Source organism: Buceros rhinoceros, unplaced genomic scaffold (assembly GCF_000710305.1).
Source record: "Buceros rhinoceros silvestris isolate BGI_N320 unplaced genomic scaffold, ASM71030v1 scaffold8982, whole genome shotgun sequence".
Taxonomy (NCBI): domain Eukaryota; kingdom Metazoa; phylum Chordata; class Aves; order Bucerotiformes; family Bucerotidae; genus Buceros; species Buceros rhinoceros.
The window spans coordinates 100792-123116 of record NW_010399479.1 but is presented as its reverse complement, the minus strand read 5'-3'; the positions used below and the strand labels follow the sequence as shown (position 1 = coordinate 123116).

General features: G+C 40.4%; 1 protein-coding gene across 1 annotated transcript in view; it reads right to left on the bottom strand.

Annotated features, from left to right (window-relative positions):
- Nucleotides 1-22325, bottom strand: part of SUCLG2 (succinate-CoA ligase, GDP-forming, beta subunit) — a 103012-nt gene that overhangs the window by 2435 nt on the left and 78252 nt on the right. Inside the window, exon 9 of the mRNA XM_010131489.1 lies at nucleotides 4947-5067. Within this exon, the coding sequence (XP_010129791.1) occupies nucleotides 4947-5067 (121 nt within the window). The remainder of the gene's footprint in view (nucleotides 1-4946; nucleotides 5068-22325) is intronic.

Genomic DNA, 22325 nt, shown 5'->3' with positions numbered 1-22325 from the left:
ATCCTTCTGAAAGCAAAGGCAAGAGTCTTAAAATTGAACATTTAGAAAGCATGGAAACATTTAAGAATCTACGCAGGACATAATCTTATTGCAGAAGACGTTAAGATAAACAAATAAATAATCCCACGATTCTAACATTAACCTTCTACCACTGGATGGTGTCAGAGAACTGTAAACAGAATCCCATACACAGGCTATCGCAACAACCCGTCCTTCACCCTCTCTGCAGCCAGCTGAGGAAGGGCCAAAATTCACAGGACTGAAGGCTACAGGGCTCCTGTTGTTGTTGCTGGGGAGGGGGGGCGGTGTGGTGGTGGGGTGGGGGTTTTTTGTTCGTTTGTTATTGTTTTTTTTCTTTTAAACCAGACTATTAAGGGAATGGCTTTCTAATGGGAAAAAGAAGTTTTTAGCTTCTGACACATCTTGTCAATGACACTCCATGGAAAAACAGGAAAGCTGTAATTTTATCAGCATACCTTCAGGCTTTTAAATCAAAATATCCTCCTTCTGAAAGCTGGGTTCTGAAACAACCTCTCTGAGCACATGCAATCTCTCACATTTACACTTCTGTTGCCTTCGAATCTCTATCACTAACAAAGCAAATTTATTCAACTCATTACCTAAAAATCCTAGTAATAAATATTCTAAGCATGTTTCTATAAACTGTGAGATTATACTCACGCACAGTTACAAATGAATGCAGCCCTCTTGACTCGTTAGTAACAGTGTGTGCAAGCATACAAACCCTCGACAAATGAAAACAAATAAATAAACCACCCCCAACCACACTCCAACAGGATTTTGACTGTTGTCAAATAATAAATGTTCATTTATTCACTTGCACTGTCATAAAACCACGAGGAACAGGCTACATTGCCACTGTTAGTGCAGATGGCTAGAGAGGATGCAAGGCTCTGCAATACCATTTCTAGCTTTTCAGGTAAATAAGACCTAAGGGGAGAAGACACTGTGATGCATATTTGGTATATCCTAACAAACAAAAAACTAACCAAAAAAATAATCCCATCTACCCAAACCATTCTGCCTTGACAAAATATTTCACAATATGCAGCATGTCTGAAAACTATTGTTGACATGTGCACATCGTGACCATGATACATGACCGACAGCAATGTTTTAGCTTTGATAGGCCACACTGATGAGCCTACGAAGAGCCACATTTCCCGCTCTGGCATGGACCAAGGTGATGGCGTTTCTGCTAGCCCAGAGGCTGGAAGCTGACAGCTTCTCACGCCTCAAAGACAGAGGTACTGGAGAAAAAAGGACAAGGTTTGAAGTTCATCAAGGTTTGAAGCCTTTGGTCAACAGCTTCTGATTTGAGGTTTGGCTAGTGATAAGCTGTAATTAATGGTCTTTAGCTACAGAACCTATGAAGTTTTAGTGTCTTATATATCTTGTAGATATTGGTGCTGCAATCAACAATAGATCAACTTCCACTGCCTAGTAAGACACAATTAAATCCTTTCTATTCTGTCCACCCCATTTGCCCTTTTCTATCTTAACCTTTTCCCAAAGAGTATTTCAATCTTTTCCCCTCCCTCATGTTTACACCCTAACTGGAAAAGTCACATTTAAATTTGTGCTGAACTCAGGATGTCTGAAGTGCTTGACATGAACAAAGCTCTCTGTGCGGCTTTGCAATACCCCGTTCTCTCTTGAAAGACAATTTGGGATACTAAAAAAGCCACAGACATACATACGAAACCATATCCATGAGCAAGATATACAGGCTGGAGCAAAATTCACTTGTGTGTAAAAGATTTCTGAATATATTTTAAAAAATATGTGATTCTGAAGAACACGTGACATCACAAATCACGTGGCTGAAAATCACAATAGGAAATTTTGGATTCAGACATTTGAATAAAAGTCAACTTGCTTCTAGCTGCATTTCAACATATTAAGTAGTTCTAATTCCTCCCAATTCTTCTTGTCTTATGACCAGAGAAAAAGAGAATTCATTTTTTGAAAGACAGAGAATGTAAAATCTCCAGCATAGGAAGAAGACATCTAATCCCAATTCCTTTTTACTTTTTCCTCTTTTCATCTAACTCTGAGCTACATAAATGAGAAAGAAGGTTTGGATTCCATTCAGCGCTCCTAGTCAGTCTTCACAAAGTTTAATTGAAGTACATTACATTTTAAAGAGGAAAAAACCCCTCAATAAAACCAGCAGAAGTTAGTTTTCTACATCTGTAAAAGATAAAATTTGGAATATGTACTTTCTCCATTTGTCCATGAGCCTCTTAAACAACAATAATCCTGTGTCTCAGCTGGTGAGTTCTTTACTGATACAGCAAGTAAATACATGTAATTATGAAGTTACCATTTTCAAAGAGCAGAGTAATCCTTCCTTTATCCACTGGAAAAACAGCTGGTAATTACTATACAACTGAGAACAAAGATTTGTCCACAGAATCCTGCTAAATCAAGACAGATTTGACTGATTAAAACTCTAGTCATCAAGACATTTGTAATACAGTGCATGCGGGCAAAGCATCTTTAAAGTGCAGGTCACTGATCTGTTAAATTTATGGGAATACTCATGAACCTTCTGTTGGAAAAATGTTCAAAATGGAAATCCAAAAAAGGACTTGACCCTTTTCTTCTTTTGAAGTGTAAAATGTTATGAGATGTTTTAAAAAGTTTTGGGTAGCCTTATCTACTTCTACATATTAGTTAAAAATCCTTATGTTTAGATAACCTGGTGTAGAGTTCAAAGAAGAACAAAAAAGACAATTAAGGATCCAGAGGGATTGATTTCTAAGGATTAAAGGAACCATATATATATATGTATTATTTTGCTTAGCTGGGTGATTAAGGAGGCAGAGAAAGCAGGAGTTACAAAGCTAACCGTTTCAAATGTTGTAAGGTTGAAAACACAGAATCACAGAATGCTTTGGGTTGGAATGGACCTTTAAAGGTCAGCTAGTCCAACCCTCTGCAGTGAGCAGGGACATCTGCAACTAGATCAGATATCACAGCTCTTTGTTTAGGATGAACTAATGGGCAACACTAGGAAAGAGAGAAGGAATTAAAAAGCTTTTGAGATAAATATTATGCAGAAGTGGGAGTTTGCTGCATTATTCTGGGACAGTTTCCCCAAGAAAACGTGATGTCACCACCTCTGGAGTCAGCAGCCCACGGACTGCTTTGCATCTTGAATCTCACAGAAGTCACATTAAAAAAAAATTCATCCTTACTTGCCTTCAATCATGGAAGTACCAAAAGTGCTGGAGAAAGGTCAAGAAAACCTACTGGCAGACACAGCAGACTTTAAAATGAGCAGGATTACTTTCTTGTTTCTCTTAAACTGGTTTCGAATATTGCGCAAGAACGAACTTGCAATATCTTGCTCGTGAGAAAAACTAATGGCCATTCCAGTATCCTCAGTCAAAAAATAACAGCTACAATAGATGAGAAGTCTTGTAGATCTGACACAAACTTTTTCCCAGCTAGGACAGACAGGAGAAGTTTTTTGCTATGACAAAAAGCTAAACAACATTGCCTAGAGCTGGTAAACAATGAGATTTTATATTATGAAACTTTCCTGCTGTTCACCAACATCCATCAGTCTCTCCTTCATCCATATTAAACTATCTTAAGGTGTTTAGTGGTGCCGCATCATCCAAATAAGATGTTTTTTCTAAAATCCATTTTAGAGAATTTAAGTTTCCCTGCACTTACCAGAGCAAAAGTCTACCCCTGTTAAATCCAGAAAGCACTCTGGAAATTGTTCAAACCCTGCAGTGAAATGCACAGCAGGACTTCTTCAGGACAAGACTGCAAGCCACAAGCTGTGGTCTGCCCAGACCTAAGCTACGTACAAGTGTCATGCAACATGAGAAGGAGGGATGGGAAAATGCTTTCTCACAAAAGGCCAAACAAGGACCCTCTAACCAACAGGCTTCATGGATAATTGCACCTTCATGAGTTCTGATGATCCTGTTTTTTAAAAAGGAAAAGGTCTAGTGTATTTAAAAGCTTTTCTCCTTCCCCTCTCTGTGTTAAAAACCACCTTGGTTTGTATCCCAGGTACACAAAGGGATGCATTTCCTCCTTTCGCTGCCAACGCTCAGTGATAGGACGTTTTATGTTCTTTACACACACCAAAACATGAATATTGATGTTCCTGAGGAACGGGCCTTAAAAAAAAAAAACAACCAAACGGAAAAAGCTCTGTCTTCCAAACTTGCTCAGCAGAAATGCTTACCAGAGCTGTGCGCTGCTTTTAATCAAAGCACCTTTTCAGTCAATGGCAGCAGAACCACCTCTCCTCCTCCTTCACGGCACTTCTCAGAAATGAGAGACAACACTCCATCCTCACTGCCACCGTGTTAAAGACAGCACCTGCCAAGGAGCGCTCTTCCTGACCAATCTATTACTTCTTTGTTTCCAGTTTAACAATGGTGGATGTACTAAAAAAATATTCCTTACCATTACCAAGTCTCGTGGTTTTTTTATGGATTTGAGCTGGATTGGATACTTGGGCAGAAGAACACGTTAGAGTAATCTCTCACATAAAGACTGTTTTTAACATCTTTCTTTTAATTATGGTACTGGAGTAAATTAAGTTGCTGCAGGTTTAGCAATAATGGAATTGTGTTCAGTAAAAAAATCATTTGAAATAAAATACCTTCCAGTAAACAGAAACTTCCATCGAAATAATTTCTATTTGCATTGCAAATCTTACAAGCGAAACCATAATGCTTTCATGGCAAAATTTCACTGCTTCAAGCACCACCAGGGACGTGGAGTACAGAAATATGAAAGGAAAGAGTTTATTTGCTTCAGGTCATGCTATGGATGAGGAACTGGACCTACTGTGTGGGACTAACGTGTTCAGAGCTTAGAGACCGAAGCAAGCGGAAGGGGATTACTGTGCACCTGAGGGATGATTTCCGTCTGAACCCCCTTGCACTCACCTTCCAGCCTGACCACCAGCGGCACCTTCAGCTCGAGCTCTCGGCAGGCTTTTGTAATGCCGTTGGCTATAATGGCACAGTTCACAATCCCACCAAATATGTTTACAAGTATTGCTTCGACCTGCAGGAAAGAAACAGAGTAGAAAATAGGTGGGGGGTTTGTCTTTTTTTTTTTTTTTTTTAATAAACAGAGGTAAAAGATCCAAATCAGGGTACAAATTCCCCTCTGTCAGGCAGATTCTCATTTATGGAAGATACAAGCTTCACTTCTGTACTCAGAGAATTTGATTCTGAGCCCATTGTTTCTGTAGTGTGCAGCTGTGATTAATTGCCTTGGTCTAAACTTACATGGTAATTAATGCCATAAACACATTACTGCACAGAAAAGGGAAATTTCTAATGATAAGTATAAATAAAAAGAGATTAAACAATATATATTTTGGATTTTTTAATTTATTGAGTAATTGTCAGAGGTTGGAGCTCAGAAAATGCAGCATATGAATTGCAGACGCAATGAAATATTCATGTGGACACTTCACAAAACAATCTGGATACACACTTCATCATAAGCAGTACAGAGGAAAAGGTAATATACTTGCCCTGACTTGATAAAGAGGAGCAAAAATCCCTTCTAATTAACACGGAGAGGCGTGTAATGAAGAGCATTCATTACAACAGATTAACTGATAACCTCAAAAAAACGGCTACTCATCAGTTTCTGGAAACTGAAATTCCTGCACTCAATTCACAGTTAAGTTACCATACAAGACGTGAGGACACACGGGGTATTAACAGGGTTCCCTTCCCCTTGGCGAGGTAGTACAATACTGAACCCCAGTTCCTACAGCAGGGTTTCCACCACGGCTTATTAAACGGAAAGGGACACTGCACTGCTATGCTGCTTCACAGTGGGGATAAGGCACAACATTTGGGGTACTCCATGATAAGCTTCACTAGGTGTCACAAAAAGCTTTGCCAGAATCATGTTGACTCAAAAGACAACAAGATAAAGAGGGGATTATGTCCGATAGAATGAAATATCACTGGATTTCACTTGCGCATGATGTCAACCGCAATTATTTTTAACTCATTGCACAAGACGAACAGATTCACTTCACCCACCTCCAGGTAGCCAGACTCATACCAGCACCAAGAAAATTCCCTGCAGTCACGCATGTTCCTGGCTCTGCACAATCAGGTTTAATATTTCTCCGCAGACAAAACGTGACAATTAACTCCTGTGATGCGCAGTCACACACGCAGACTGAAAGCTCACCACTGTTAGTGAATCTGCCATCCACAATGCAGCCATAAGAGAGGAAGAAAATAGATCTTGACTAATACTTTACTTCCCACAAGAAATCATCTCACTGCTTCAGCAGCACCCAAGACTGCAAACCCATTGCTTACTAAAAGCATAGTTCACTCTGCACCATCAAACTCCAGTCCCAGCACAACAGCTGGAAAATGAAGATGACACTGACACCTTTCTCATCACCTGCTGCTCCTTCCAGCTCCAGGACTTTTCATCATGACACCCAAAAGTGATCAGAGCAGTTGCCATCTGCCCACATGGGACACAGCCCCATTTTCTCCTTTCAAGCTTTTTAGACACCAGCTCTTGCATTTAGTTTTCCAGCGCTGATGTGCTGCGATGCTGCCTGCCCCTGCTCCTTGTCTCCTCTTACTATTTGCAGCGGAGTAGTAAATCCAGTTCAGATTTGCTCACTCTTTTGGCATCCTGATACTATGAAGAGAATTCTTCTGGGCCTTTTCAAAGCATGAAACACCTCTAATACTACGTAAGTAGAGCAATGATTAATACTAAACTCCCTTAAAAATCCTGATGTCCAAATTTCTCCCACTGAAGTTCGGTATGATGATTCAGTACACATTACACCACCTGCTTCAGTTCGTAAAGCCTGCACGTGGCTCAGGACACGCTTCCCCAGCACAGGCAGAGCACACTAGGTGTCAGAAGGAAATTAATAATCCCGCCACATCAGAACACACAATTTAATAGATTTTAAAACTCTTTCTTAGATAGTTTAGGCACGGGCTGTCGCTTTAATGTCATGGTAAGTGCATGCATTTACCAGTTTAAGATTTTCTGGACATCAAGATGGTGATGTCATTCCACTTATTTTTATCGCCTTTGTGTTGTTACAAAATCCTTTACTCTGTAGAACCTATCAACAGAGAAACCTGAGAAGGGCCCTTCTCTGTCTTGCTGCTGCTGCTGCTTGGGCACCTGCAGAGATTCTTGGAGTTAGGAGGCAAACACATGTATAGAAAAAAATCGAGCTCTTCAAACCCTTATCACACTAACCCTTATGGCAGAGAGATATCTATGAAAGCACTTTGATGTTAAAACATACTGGGACGGATCCTAACAGCGGGACAAGCCACAGACACCATCCCGCCCTTTCTCATACTTGCTCCTAATTCAGGGACATTGCACCAGGCATGTGGCAGATCAACTTAACCAAGTGTGCTTACGTTATTAGAGATAAGGAAGAGGATTTTATGCCCAGTACGGATATTTTAATTCCTGATGCAGACATTCTCATTGAAGGATCTGCTTTTCAGCTTTCAAGCTGAATTCTAATCAGGTCTTCTAATCCATTGGCGGTAAAAGGGAAAAAAAATGTTGAAGGAAATTAGATGCAGCTTGGATAATTGATGTTTGTATGCTTGGCTTTAATAAAAATACACTGTTAAATTAGAGAGGAGTCTAAAACGATTCAATCAATACGAAACTGAACCAGGTGGAGAATTCAATCTTGGGTTTTATTGTAATCTTCCAAATAAGCCAAAAGATCAGCCCAAATGATGCTGAGATTCACTTTAACTCTGCTGAAATTTGTGAACATTGTTTATATATGCTTCTGTAGCCTGACTAGATCTTGCATTTCCAGCTGAAAGAACTTTAACATTCAGACCCAGGAGATGGATGAAAAGGTTTTCAGTATTTCATGTGCACAGAGAATGCACAATCTCTGTATTATTTAAGTCTATCAGAAAAAAACTCTCCTATTGTATACCAGAGCCATTACATATTAACATGCTCAGTATCTACGGACTATTACACATATTAAGGAGAGAGCAAACTGTTTACATACGCGACAGGTTACTTGACAGCATTATTATTCTACTAACCACTTTCACCCCACAGCACGCCTTATAAAATGATCTTGTATTTCAGCAACATTACTAAGGAAGCTAAAGATAGCAGCACATCTATCCACAGTACACCCACAGCCACCAATACACTTGATAGAGGTGAAATCACCAACAAACGCACTCACAGCTGATCATGGACTCCTCTGGAGAAATAAGTGAACCCACAATAGCCCGAAGGCCACCTTCTATAGTAGTCACAACCCATCGTCTGCCAGGTCTAAGCACCAATGGTGGGAAGTAGAAGGGGTAGAACCGAGTGCTGCATTCTCACTGCCTTCATGCCATTAATCTCATAGCTCCTAAACACTGTATGAACACATATGCAGGCACACAGATAGCCTTTTCTCTCTGTATATACAAAATTAGACGTATTTATGTATAGCTCTATCTATATAAAATCTGTGTTGCTTTATTAATAAAACCAACAGTTTTCATTTACAGGCGCTTTTTGTTCAGGTGAGCTTTGGCATAGCCTGCAATTCTGCCTTGAGTGTTTGGCACCTAAAAATCCCCACCCCAAATAAGTGTAACTGTACACTGACTGAAGTAACGGTGCTGGGAGATTACTGTTAGAACTGGATCACCGATACAACCCACAGCACGGCCAGGTTCCACGCTGCTGACGGCACATTATGTACAGCAGAAGCAGCTCTAGCGTATCTGCCTGCACTCTAAAAAATAGATAGTGTCTGTGCATTTACTGTATTTCTTCTTCCTTTTTTTTTTCCCCTCTAAAATGCTCTTAGCCTTAACAAAACGCATACTGACATCTGATCATCATACACTTCAGGGTGAATACAGGCAGTGCCTGTAAAGCATTCCACCTCTCCTACAGCCCATTTATAAATCTATAGGACGTCTGGCTGTCTGCAGTTGTGTTCCAGACTGCTGACCTTCAGCGGCCGCACCAACACCACACATTCTGTACACAGGAGACAGGACAAAGACTTGATACTTCCAAGCTGTAATTTCTCTGTCATTTCCCGCCTTGGTTATTAGCACAGAACAATTACAACAGGCCTAGGATAACAACGTGCTGAGGCACAGAACAATGGCAGATACCTCGTGCAAGGCAGAGCTCTGAATCCCACATAAACCAAAAATCCAAACAAGAATGCAAATTAACTCAGGCTGAGGTTTCATAATCACCTGAAGATGACCTCAGGATGGGCAGCCACCAAAGAAGCTGTCTGGCTTTTCTCCTGGATCCCACCGACCCTGCAGGCACCACAAACACCGGTTCTGAAGTGAGGAAGAACACCCAGTGTGCTGTTAGGACCAGGACGAGGTGGGAATGTGTAAGCCAGTTGTGAAACCTCTTTCTTAACTACTGCCTTTCAGGATCAGAACGAGTATGAGTTTTGCACAAAAACATGAGGCTGGAAATACAACTAGAGAACTGTCAATAAAAATCAAACGCCAAATCACCAAGGCCATGACTGTAAAGCAGAGATCTCTTGTGAATACCTCTGAAATGCATACTGGAACATGTGTAGTTTTTTTTTAAATTAGGTGTTTTAATTCCATGTTTTAACAAAATATTTCAGGATGGCTGACATAAAGATAGCTCAAGAATATTATTATTCCAATAGTCAGATCCCTTTAATTGAAGTTTCTGCTAGTGTATTTTTATAAGGAGCTCTAAAAAAACCCCACATTATCTCATCTGATGACAGAAGGAAAGACTTGGAATAGTTTTCCAGCTATGAGCAGTGTCAGATGAACTCCCTGTGACTTCGCATGCGTCTTTTCCCTTATATGCACACACAGATGCATGAACGCTCACACAGTGAACTATAAATATTGTTATAAAATCACCAATATAATTTCTGACCTTGCTGTAAATTGCTGCTCAGAAGCTCGGTCCTTTTATTTTAGTTGAAAACAAGCTATTCAGCAACCGTCAGTAGAACTACATCTGCAGCAAATTAAAAGCCACACTAGCAAGGAACTCACTTACAGTTTGCTTTGATTGGAATCTGAAAAAAAAACACCTTTGCATTTCAAGCTAACTGAATTCATTTATTGACCACTCCTAACTCTTTCATCAGCTAAAAGTGCACCCAGACAGTTTGAAGCAGACTGTATTTGTCAGGTGTTCTTCTCCAGGACGCCACAGGTCACATCTACACAGAAGACAGAGGGTTTGCATGGTACAGCTGGCAAACATGTTCCTCTCTGGAGGCGTCTCAGCATTTTCTGAGGTTAAAACATGTCTCATGCCTCCCAATCCTGGTCAACAGAGTCTAATTTTGTGTTTGCAAAAACACATTCTTTCACCAAACTAACCCATTAAGTTGCCAGAAAAAAGAAAATGAGAAAAGCAAGCCAGCAGCATACTGCAAGGCATTTGTTTCTTCTCCCCTTCAACATCATAAACGCCAGCGGAAGAACACCACCACCTCAAATCACTCACACATGGCAGAGCATCACTGCAGGATGCTAGGACACAAGCCCTGAAGATGCAGATGTATTCCCAGCTCGCGGAGGGAAAGTAAAGGGGCCGTAACCTACCGCTGGATCCAGACATCCAGTACTGCAAACACACACAGGCCTGGCCAGCACTGTCACTCGGGAATTTTATAGTGCCATATCCTGACCTTCAGTGAGGTGACAAGTAACAACTTCCTTCTCACAGAGCTGGAAGATTGTGGGAACCTTTACCAACAGCAAAGCATCAAGAGCAGCAATTTAGAGATGTGCAGGGCAAGATACACTCACACGAACACAACTACGCCAGGAACATACTTCATTAGCTACAGGTAGTCAAGTAACTGTCATTCACCATCTTAGAGGCTACATGTTGCTTTTATTAAGAAAGAAATCTTAGGCATTTCAAGGAGAGAGTGAGTCTCTTTGTTTTGGAGACACAGACACCGAGGCGGAGGGGTGAGGAGATGTTCCAAACCCTTTCTAGATGGTTGAGTTTACCTGGATTGTAAGTCAACTGTTGTTGTCTCCCAGACAAAGACCTATTCTAAGAGGTAGGTAGTAATACTAAAAAACCAAAACACACAAACAAACCACTGGGTAAAATGGGATGCACAGGTGTACACTGTCCATCTAACAAGGTGCATTTACTCCTTCCTATCATTCCATTGGTTGTCATTATACTTTCACTCACTCACAGTTAACAAAACTTGTTTCAGTGTGGAAGGAGCAGATTATCTCCAACTCTCAATTCAGGGTAGTAGAACGTAATGAAGCACAGATGCCACACAGTTGTGTCTTCACTCTGTACCTTTCTGCTCCAACTGGCAAGTCAGATACACTTTTAAATGTCTCTACATCATTATAACTTGGACCATAGGTCAAATGTAACTTTTTCATATCCAGTTTTGAAATATTACTCTCAACCTCTAGCTCTATATCAGACGTTTATGGTTCATTTGAAAATAAAGATTAAACCTACTGTATCAGAACGTGAAAGATTTCCAAACATAAGAGCAATTGCTTAAAACAGTCACTAGAGGACAGTGCAATTCAATGTGGAAAAGGAATATAAAATCCCCCTTGGAGAGAAGAGCAGGGTTATTTTTCCTACTTCAAGCCAAACTATCTCATTTTACTTTATAAAAATCATGCAAAATATTATTTTGCCTCTTTGGGATGGAATTTTGAAAGTCGGAAGGCAATAAATTTAAGGAGGTTAAATCAACTAAAAGCAAAGCAAGAAAGCTTGCAGTCAGGTGAAGAAATACTGATACAACGCAATTTTGAATGTTTTATACTATTCTAAAATAGGTCAATGTTTAAAATTGACTAGTAAAGCACCCTTATGCCATAGCAGAACTCTGATGAATCTCCAAACAAAATCCTGATTTTCTCTTTGGGGGGACAGGCTGACAGGCAGGACAAGCACATTCAGGACTTTCTCTGGTGCTCTTTTTTGGCCTGTATTCAAGGGGTTCCTGAGGAATGCCAGTCTCACCACGAGCAAACGCCCTGTTTCTGCTACATCCCGTCGCTGTATGCTAAGCCCATTCCTGGCGTGGCTGGTAGGATGGCAGTGCCTGGCCTGTGTGCCAGCCCAGCACTGGAGGAGGGTCTTTCAGAACTGCGACTCCTTTGGTGACACACTAAGAGTCCCAGGTACCACACTTCCACAAAATCAAAACTTCGTGGCTCCAGTTTCTGATGAGCTGAAACAGCCATCCTACAGCCTTCAGTCGTTCCTGCTTAGAGCAAATTCAGGACCTAGAACAGGATACCGTTATACTGGCTTTTGCTGCTTTGACAATGATTCAGCAACAATCCTCTACTAGCTGACCAGACCCAGCTTGTGGCCCTTCGAAGAGTTAATTAAAACACGCAGGAAAGCAGGGTTCTGCAGCAGGGAGTGCCCTCCGATACCAAAGCTAGCTCTCAGGATGGACCACTGGGAACATCTCCATCCTGGGATTTTGCCTTACTCCCCTGTGTCACTGACATAGGAAAGAAGTTCAAACTGTCAGACCTCATTAAATTAGTGATATGAGATGAAACGAGGCCTGGCAGACTACGCACCATGTGGAATTGGAAACAGTCCCTGGAGACCTTCCCTTGGCCAGCTACTGTGAGCCTGTGTTATGGGATGAGAAATATTCCAATTCTAGGCACACAGTCTCCTCCAGATTCCAAAAATAACATGGCAGGCAGCAATGTGACCTCAGGACCTTTCATTTCAATATCAGTTTTCAGTGAGACAAATCTCACGAGCCGGTTTGGGGAACGTTTCCTCATCTGCAGGACACGCGCTCTGCACATCCTGAGCCTTGGCACAAACACATTCATCACAATAATGCCATCGTTCCCAGGCAGCCCTTGGTATGTGATCACACTTCAGATGTGCTTGTGAAGATGCAAACCACCACGTGCTTTCTACGCCTGTGCTCTTGTCCAGAAATCATACACACTGTGGTATTACAGTCCAGAGCATCAGCTAATTAATCCTGCTTCAGAATACAGGCAGAGCAGGCAAGAGAGTGCCTGAACCACGCAGGCCTGTTCTTTCGCTGATAGGAAGCACAACCACCTCCTAATGTAATCCTTACTGATGGTAATAAGGGATGAGAGTAAGGAAAGGGAGGAAAAGAACAAAGTTGAGACCACAAAGTACTATCCTGAAGTATATCTGAGAACCAGGACAACAGCTTTTAGTGTTGTTCTGGGGACAGAATGCAGCTGGTAGTTGCTAAAACGATTGCACTTTGGTGCTGATGTGGAAGAATAACTCTTCTGTCAGACCGTGGGTACAAGGAATAAAAGTTCATAGATTTGTAGTGACTGTTATTTAAATATCTGTGCCTCAAGGAGATCAAGCCCCTGGATGAGCAGATCAGAATGCAGGTCAATATAAAATTAAGGGATGACGACATACTGCCAGACCGAACAAACACCCGTGAGAAGTTCTCGTGTGTCCAGATGAGAGCGCAATATTTCAGATTTCTTTAAATTTCCTCTTTGGGTATCCAGAACTAAGAGTAGTTGCATGTTTAGGTCTGATTTGGGGGATTATTTTGGCAAAACCAAGACGCACCCATGCCACCCCTCTTGTAGGTCCATGCAGTAAGCACTGGTCATTAAGTACTTGGGGAATTCATGTTATTTGACATATTAGCGTGATAAGTGATAGATACTCTGCAAATCCACTCATCCAAGACTGTTTATACAGTAGCGTGACTACAAGTTGTTCTTCCACAACAGCAAAGTCTATAAAAATTGATCCAATATTTGCTGAATTTTGCCTCTGCACTTAATTTTTCAAACAATGGCACATGATAGTTTCTCTAGCATTTTTAGTGTCTGAAGTTCAAATTAGATTTTTGCTGAACAATTATCAGCTTTCTGGAAAATAACACAGCAATGTGATCATCGTTTAAGCAATGTGACACAACAGGTAGCACATGTTCCTGTTCTTTCAGCAACACACGATGCCCTGGGGTGCATATCTGTGTACAGATTCCTCTTACTTTATGGTGTGTTAAAAGGCCAAACCATTTTAAATCATTTGACCTAAAAAATGCAGTATTTCTCAAAAGAGGGAGTACCTGGAGAACACGGACATATGATCAAAGGCACTGCCTCAGCACGGGCTGCTGTCAGAGGAGTTGTTCAAACAGCACCTCACACTGGTCAGTACGTCCCAGTGTGTTACAGACCCCTGGCCTATTACCAAACCCGATACTAGTAAATGACACAATCACAAACACCCACAAAAGGGCTGGACAAAATAGAGCTGTTGATTTGACGACTAGTTCAAGACTTCATCTTTCTTTCAACAGCTAATTAAAAATGTTCATATTATAAATCTGAAAACATTCTTAGACGTGACTTCTCTCTACTGACTGGCCATTAGTTTGACTCTGACGTAAGTCCAGCCAGAATGTGCCTTACTGTAAAGAGTTACCTCGTAACTCAGGGAAGAACCCCCCCTCCACCCTCCCCTCCCCAAAAACAGCACTCTTAAGATCTGAAATCTTGACGTGAATAATGTTTGAGGATCACTAGTGAAACTTCCAAACAAAGCACAACATTACAACTTGCCACTTTGAAACTATTTTAAAACATTCATTCTTGTAGCTGCTTCTGGAGCCCCTCCATATCTGATACCTAGGTAGCCACCCATGAGACCCCATCACAGCAGCCTGTCTAACTAGGGTGACCTGGGAGACAGCAAGACTCTCATGAACGCAGCCACTCTCTGAAAGAAGGCACACCTATGGCTGATGGGAACAGCCACAGCTCTACTGGGTATCCAGTTCTCATGCTTGTGCTCTCCAACATCTGTCATCCACTATCTGGAAACAGTCAAAACTAATTTGTCCTGCAAGATACTGAAATGATGTTTATTCATGGTAACACTACTACAACTTTCTCTAAAGTATCTGGCAATAGCCACTTCCAAAGCAATGGTTAAAATAAACCAAATACTGTCCAGTCTGTTGTAGGTCTGGCAATTTGTAGACTTCCCAGTCTGCACAGTAAGAGTCACACCAGAAAAATCTCAAGTATAAATTCAAAGGTCTTTTTGTGAGCGTACTTGATACTTACAATTTTCTTACATTATGAACAACAACAACAAAACCCAAATAAAAAAACAGGAGTCAAAAAAAGTAACTTAACCTTGAAAATAGTTCACAAATGAAGCATGAGAAACAGCTTCCACAGAAATTCAAACGAGGTCCTAAAGAAATGGCCACATACACAAAGTTAGCAACCAATGAGTTTGATGAATACTGTTAATTCTAAGGGAGACAAAAAAAGGAAAAAAAAAGTCAATCATCATGACTTTGCGTTTCTGCTCAAGAGAACAAGAAAAAAAATTCTATTTATAGAAGGCACAGGAATCTAGGAGGTGGAATTTTAAGAGAGACTCCTCATGTTGCAAGATTGACATTGTGAGACTTCAGAGCACCACAGTCATCTGTCATTTCTTCCTATCATTACATGTTCAGCTCTGCACCTTTGGGTAAGGGACAGGCCCAACTACCACTTTTCAAGCCATCATGGCAAGGGTTTTATTTCCTGAAACCAACAGTCATCGAAACCTATCTTTATTCACTCTTTAGAAATAGCCTTGGAAATATAAAGACTATATTTATCTAGAGTATCAAAATACTGAGTGATCATACCTATCACAAGGGAGAAAAGACATGAAGAGCAGTTATTCTTGTGCTCTAGAAAGACTTGGGATCTTCCTATTTTGTCACCTGAGAAACATCTCTGATGTGTATCCCCCAGGCAGAGGAGAATGAAACGCCACAGAAGTTCCTATCTAGGTCACACTGCTTTTCTTACCAAGACAATGGAAACTTTTTAAAAGGAATTCTATACTTCAAGAAGCTTAATTAAAGAATAAAAATGCATTGTCATGGGTACTGAACTGCATATACATGCCTGGAATCTCCAAATAATTAAACCCCTTCTTTTATGCTAACTCTGTAGTCATCAAAAATGTGAATTACTGTGCTCATTAGGTTCCGAATTACTACCACACGAAAATCAGCTACCTATTACCATGTAAGTAAATCAAAATAGAAATAGTAAAACTGAGAAATGCATGAAGAAAAGGTGACAAAGATATTGAAAGAGCTTTGTGTACAGAAATACTAAATAAATTAGGACTTTTCATCGTCAAAAAGAAAAGCTGAAGCAAAGCAGCACATACCAAGAGAAAAAAGGAACAGGGTGCACCCATTTTGTACCTGCCTCCGGGTAATTTTATTTTTTAGTCCTTAGTTCTTGCAACGCCAGAGATGGTGAAAATACAAGAGGGGTCCTTTTACTGTTATTTTTAAATACAGCTTATAGATACTGTGTGAAACTTGTTGCCATGGGATATGGTTTATGTCAAAAGCTTACAGGAGTTGAGAATGTACAGTAACAAATTCATGGAAGGAAAGACGTCAATGACTCATAAATACAAGGCTATCAAAGATCACTAGAAAGCAGGGGGAATATATCAGAAAGTAACCTCCCGTCCTTTCCCTCTGGTGTTCTTCTTTAGGAATCTGCTTTTAGCTACTTACTAGGGAAAAAAGATCAGATCAAGACAGATCCAAATCTTACTCGATGCAGTTATAGTTTTCCATTAAAATAAAACATATACCCATAATTTCTTTATTCCACCTATGCACCTATGACCCCACACTTGTCCAAATTAAATCATTAAATAGTTAATGCTTGAGTCATAAGTTTCTTTTTCAATAATTACAACACTGTCCAATCGCAGAGGTTACCAACTTAATACTGTTCAGATACGCAGCACCGGACAAATGATATCAGAATGGGTGATTCTGACTACTTCTCTTTTCATTTCAATACCAGTAATTCCTTGTTCTTTCCTATCCTTTCAAGGATAGGAGACCAATCAGAAGACGGAAACTGAAATTCATACCTATGACCTTGCCAACATAGGGAACAAGTGAAAGAACAAGCATAAGAAGAGATCATGCATGACCCCTTCCTAGGCCTCATTAATCCCACCCAAGAAGCAGCTGATGCTCAGCCAGAGGGAGAAGAGTTAGTGCCCTGTGATGTATCAAGCCTTAGATGGAAAACAGCCTAAGCAGAATTAGGACCTTTTTCCCTCGCTCCTTGCTAAACTCAGCCTGCAACATTTCCTAACCAGCAGAAGGAGATGTGGTGCAAATTACTACCCGTCAGCTCAGCCTCTTTCCCAGTTTGCACCAGCAGTAGGTGACCATCAGAGGACGTGCTATCATTTGCTCCAGAAGTGTCTCTGCTGAAGACTGGCCGCTCTGGCATTACGTATTAAAGACATTCAGCTCAGATTAGGACTGCTGAAAGATAGCTAATGATCTTTATCTTCCACAAGGTTTATATAAAGTAATTTAAACTAAAAAAAAAAGTGACAGTTTAAAAATTAATGACCAGTAATAACATCCCCACGAATAGGATGCTAAGCTAAGAACTGTATTATTGCAAAATGGAATGAGTCAGGAGTGGACAAAGTGGTTTACATACTTTTTGAATTCTCTTGCTACATGCAAAATCATAAAATACAGCAAAATCTTTTCCTTGTAGAAAAAAATTTGTAGAAAACAATTACAAATTGGTGATGACACTTCACTTCTCCTAATAATTTTATTTAATAATTTAAATCTTCATTTCGAGTAAACGTTATTTTCTTATTAAAAAAAGGGAATCACCTTCAGAGAAATAATTATTCGATAATGATCTACCAGCCACTTTTCACAAATTTACCGGAGTACCTTGTAAAAAAAACACAGCTGAATGTTTTAACCACAACCCCACAGTGATATAATCAGCAAATCTGAACTGTGAAAGAAGTTACAGAGCTACATTAAGAAACAAATGGAGTGAGCGTAAAACAATCACAGATAAGCCAGCATAAAGGAACTTAACTTTAGATTAATCAAGGTTGGGATGCTCAAGGCAGCCATGGGGAGTCACACACATTAAAATTAACAGGAGACGCACGTAAATCTCAGCCTGCTTCTTCTATCTCAACCCAGTTCTGTACAGAACAATACGTGGAATTGTAGGTGTCTCTGTTAACTATATTCCCTTGCTTCACGACTGATTTCACAATATGGTCAAGGAAAATATATATCTCAAAAAATGGCTCTCCTAGATTCCTGTAACTTCAATAAGAATTAGAAAAATCTCATGAAGATTTAAAACTCCCACATCAAATCGCAAGAAATGTCAGAATGAGCCTCAAATATATGCAGGCATAACACTTGAAACTAAGCATGATGAAAACAAACAAATAACCAGCAAGTACTCAGTTACAAAACCAACTAGCTATCACACTGTCAAAAGCTGTCGCTTGGCTTTGGAGGCAGACTTTTTCTAAATTCAGATTTTCTGCAGCCATCAATACTGTATTATGCTGGCAACTCAACAGTTAGTTCCTTGCTGTAGGAAGCCAAAGATACAAATAAGAGAGCCAACTCCTAAACAAAAACTATTTCAGAACCTTAACTATAGTGCAAACCTCAATATTTAATGCTAAGCAAGCAGCTAAGTCCAGCAGCGTCTCATACCTTTTTTCTCAAAATCAGATAAGCAAGTACATCCAAAGCAGATTACTTATTCTACAAGTGAGTAGCATTAAAGTAAAATTAGAGTTTTATATCTTCTTGTGGCAACTTCTCAACTTTTTCTTTTTTATATTTTTTTTTTTTTTATTTCACTGCTGGATGATCCACGAAAAAGAAAAATTTCCTGTTGTCAGAGCCTTGTTCATTGCCTGAGAAACTCCCTTTGTTCTCCGATGCATACACCACAGAGAACCAATCATGATCTGGGCTAAGGTGTAAAAGTAAAGCCGAATTCAAAGTCTGTAATTCAGAAGGAAACAATGCAAATGGTTATAAGCAAGGAAATTAATGCAGGCAGAAGCAGTTTAAGGCATGTATTGCATGTAGTTCTTGGTTAATTACTTTTTAAGTACTTAAGCACAGTAGTAGCTACAGAGAACTTGAAAGCGAGATTACATAAAGACGTTTCCAAGTGGGTGTTTCACGCTGAGCCGCAGTCTGCCATAGTAGTGCTGATTAATCAGGAAAGTCTTGCCTTCACTTTCAAGGTCCTTAACAGCCCACCACAATCTCATTCCCACCCTCTCTTCTCAAGCATCGGCAGGGGAGGTTCCTGTCTAGATTCTGTCCCGCCCGTGGCTTGGCGGCAACACAATCTCATTCCCACCCTCTCTTCCCAAGCATCGGCAGGGTAGGTTCCTGTCTAGATTCTGTCCTGCCAGTGGATGGCAGCCACCAGGTAAACTTCACCTGTCATCTTACTGCACTTCTCACGTCTGAGTCAGTCCCTCCTGCTCTCCACTGCCACCTTTCAGTCGTGACATCTACAACCTTCCGAAAACCTCACAAGCTGACACAGACAAGGCTCTTGGCACCCTGAAACCACTGTGACAGAGGCTCTCCATCTCCATTTTCCATCTTAGACCCTACTGGAACTTCAAGGCACAGGTTCCTGTAATGGCCTGCATTCAATTAAAGCATGAACAGAAGGAGAGAGGAGCAAGACGCTGCCTCCTCACCTACTACGACTTAGCTGTAATGTGAAGTCATACCCTAGGACTGTCTGCTCTTTGAATTAAAGACCTGATTTGTACGCTGCATTGATATACTGGCCACACAATGAAGTCCTGGTCCATCAAGAGCCAATATGAAAAGAGAAATACTACCAGTAACAACAACAGTAATGACTCTGCACTGTAACAGCAATTAACCCAACGCAGCAGCCGCAAAATGACAGTATTTCCACCGGGAACTAATACACGGGACCTGAAAGCAAATCCACATGCGCTTCAAGCTACTGCCTTTTAATTTGCTGTAGCTGCCATCTGAGTGCCACAATTCACCTCCGCAGGAAAGCACTTTAAATGAACGCTGGTGCTTGCAGCCACCCACCACAGCAGCACGTGGCTATATTGTCACCAGCGCTGGCCCTAAATAGAGACAGGTTATAGCTCTGGGAAGCCAGCAGCTGACACATGGAGGTATGCTCAAAAGACCTCTGAAAGGGTGGGAACTCGGTGGTTCTCAGTGGTGCTTGCAGAAAAGATGATGGACAAAATGAACACCTTTGCAACAAGTTCCTCCTCCAAAAGGCCCTGATTTTTTGGGTGGAAAACATCACAAATACTCACATTGCTGTGAGATGCCAGTCCAAAGTACTCGACCGCATTTGGTCTTGAGGGCACCCACACAGAGCTGAAGAACGTTAACCGAAGAATGCTTTATTGAATTTATTATTTGATTTGATAAGGCCATCTATCAATGAAGCGGGGAGACGCACAAAAACCCCAGGCTGAGCACTTTCCAAAGGTCGAGCCACTCTGCAGCACTCTCAGCAGCTCTCACCTCTGTGACACCTCAGTGTTTACAAAGAGAAAGGACTCTGGTTTACTTCTGCCTAATTAAAACGTTTTAAAAGAATTTAATTACAATATGCCAAACTACACAAATGTAAAGATCTTTCCTACAGAGAATTAGTGATGAACTGAACGATTTTTTTTTTTTAATCAAAGTGTTGGCAAGCAGTGAGGGTTTCCTGTTTGTAAACAACCATACGAATGCTAAACATATTTATTCACAACTTGACACGAAATACAGCTCTCTAATTAATCATTTCCCTATCTAATTCAGACAAAATAAACCCCCAAACTTGCACCCCTCTCTTATTATGAAATAGTCAGTTACACATAAATGAATAATTATCTGAATTATCAACTATCTACAGATGCGCAGCTCTTTTCAGCCAAGACAATGGCATACCCCTGATGCATGCTGGTAATCTCACACACATTCACTTATTCTTTGTTTTACGTGAGAAAATCTCCTTACACATTAAATAAGCTCAATTATGGGCTATTACAACTATTGTTTCAGGTTATCTATTAATTGCAGCCTTCCCTACCTATATTCGTGGCTAAGATGGCAGCCCTCTTATTAACTGAAAAACACCTGAATGAGGGGGTAAAATGTTAAAGGCCATGGGTTAAGACTAATTTGGTAAAAATAAGGTAAGTCTTAATCTGTGAAAAGTTGTTATTGGAATTAACTGCTTGAAATCCTGTCTCATTTGGAAAACACAAAGGCTGAGTTCTTGGATATTCAAAAAAATCCATTACAGCTTATTTAATTTCACAGGCTTAAATAATTTGCACTAATAGTTTGCTTTTCATATCAGCAGATGTTTGGATCTGAAAGACTGTATGATTATATTTCCTGTAAAACCTTATTTTAATCTTCTGAAATGCAACAATTAGGAGCCAATATGAAGTCAGAGCAAACTATGTTGCTTACGTTAAAAGATTAAATTCTTTGTAGATATGTTACATTAATCAAAAATAGACCAGAAATGTAATTCGCTGGTTGTGAAAATAAAGGCAGCATTTCTGTGCTTTTTTACTCCACTGAAATGGGACAAGTAAATTTTCAAGACCTTTACAAGCTCCATACATTCAAATAGAATAATGTGATATGCAGGGATATCACACAAGTGACATCAAACTTCTGCTGGTAAAATAAACAGAAAAACACAATACAAGCAATTAAGGACACAAAAGATGTGCCAAGACCTAGACTAGAAGAGCACGATGGAAAGAGCACATCTTCCCAAATGCTCTTTTTCATTAGAGTTAACCTTTGAACCAACAAACCACCACGTTTCTTACAGACACAATAGAAGATTGCTCCAGAAGTCTCACACGGGAACTTACAGATCAATGACATTGTTCAGATACGTGTAGTATGGCAAACTAGCTCCCCTTGGTGTGATGGGAAGAGGAGTGGGAAAGGAGGGGAAGGGATTTACTTTTATAATCCATGAGGTCGGCCGAACGATTCTTGAACAGCCACAAGCAGGAATACATTCACTACCAAAGTTCAGTTCGCTGTTTGTCCTCAGCGCCTGCAGCTGACAGATAGACTCACTTATTATCCTTTGCCAGCTGCAGACTGGCAAACTCTTTTCAATTAGTCCCTCGACTCGAGTCTCTGAATTCCAGTCTGTCCACAAATGACTGTGCAATGTTTCAAAACTTTGCTTCCAGACACCCAAAAAGTCCTATATTGTACCTAACGGAAAAGCCATCAGGCTATTCCCTGGTGTTTGCTGATGATTCCCTTCAGAATTAAACACAACTTGGATGAAAAATTTAAGAAATAGCAAAAGTATCATGAAAATCTCTTTTCCCTA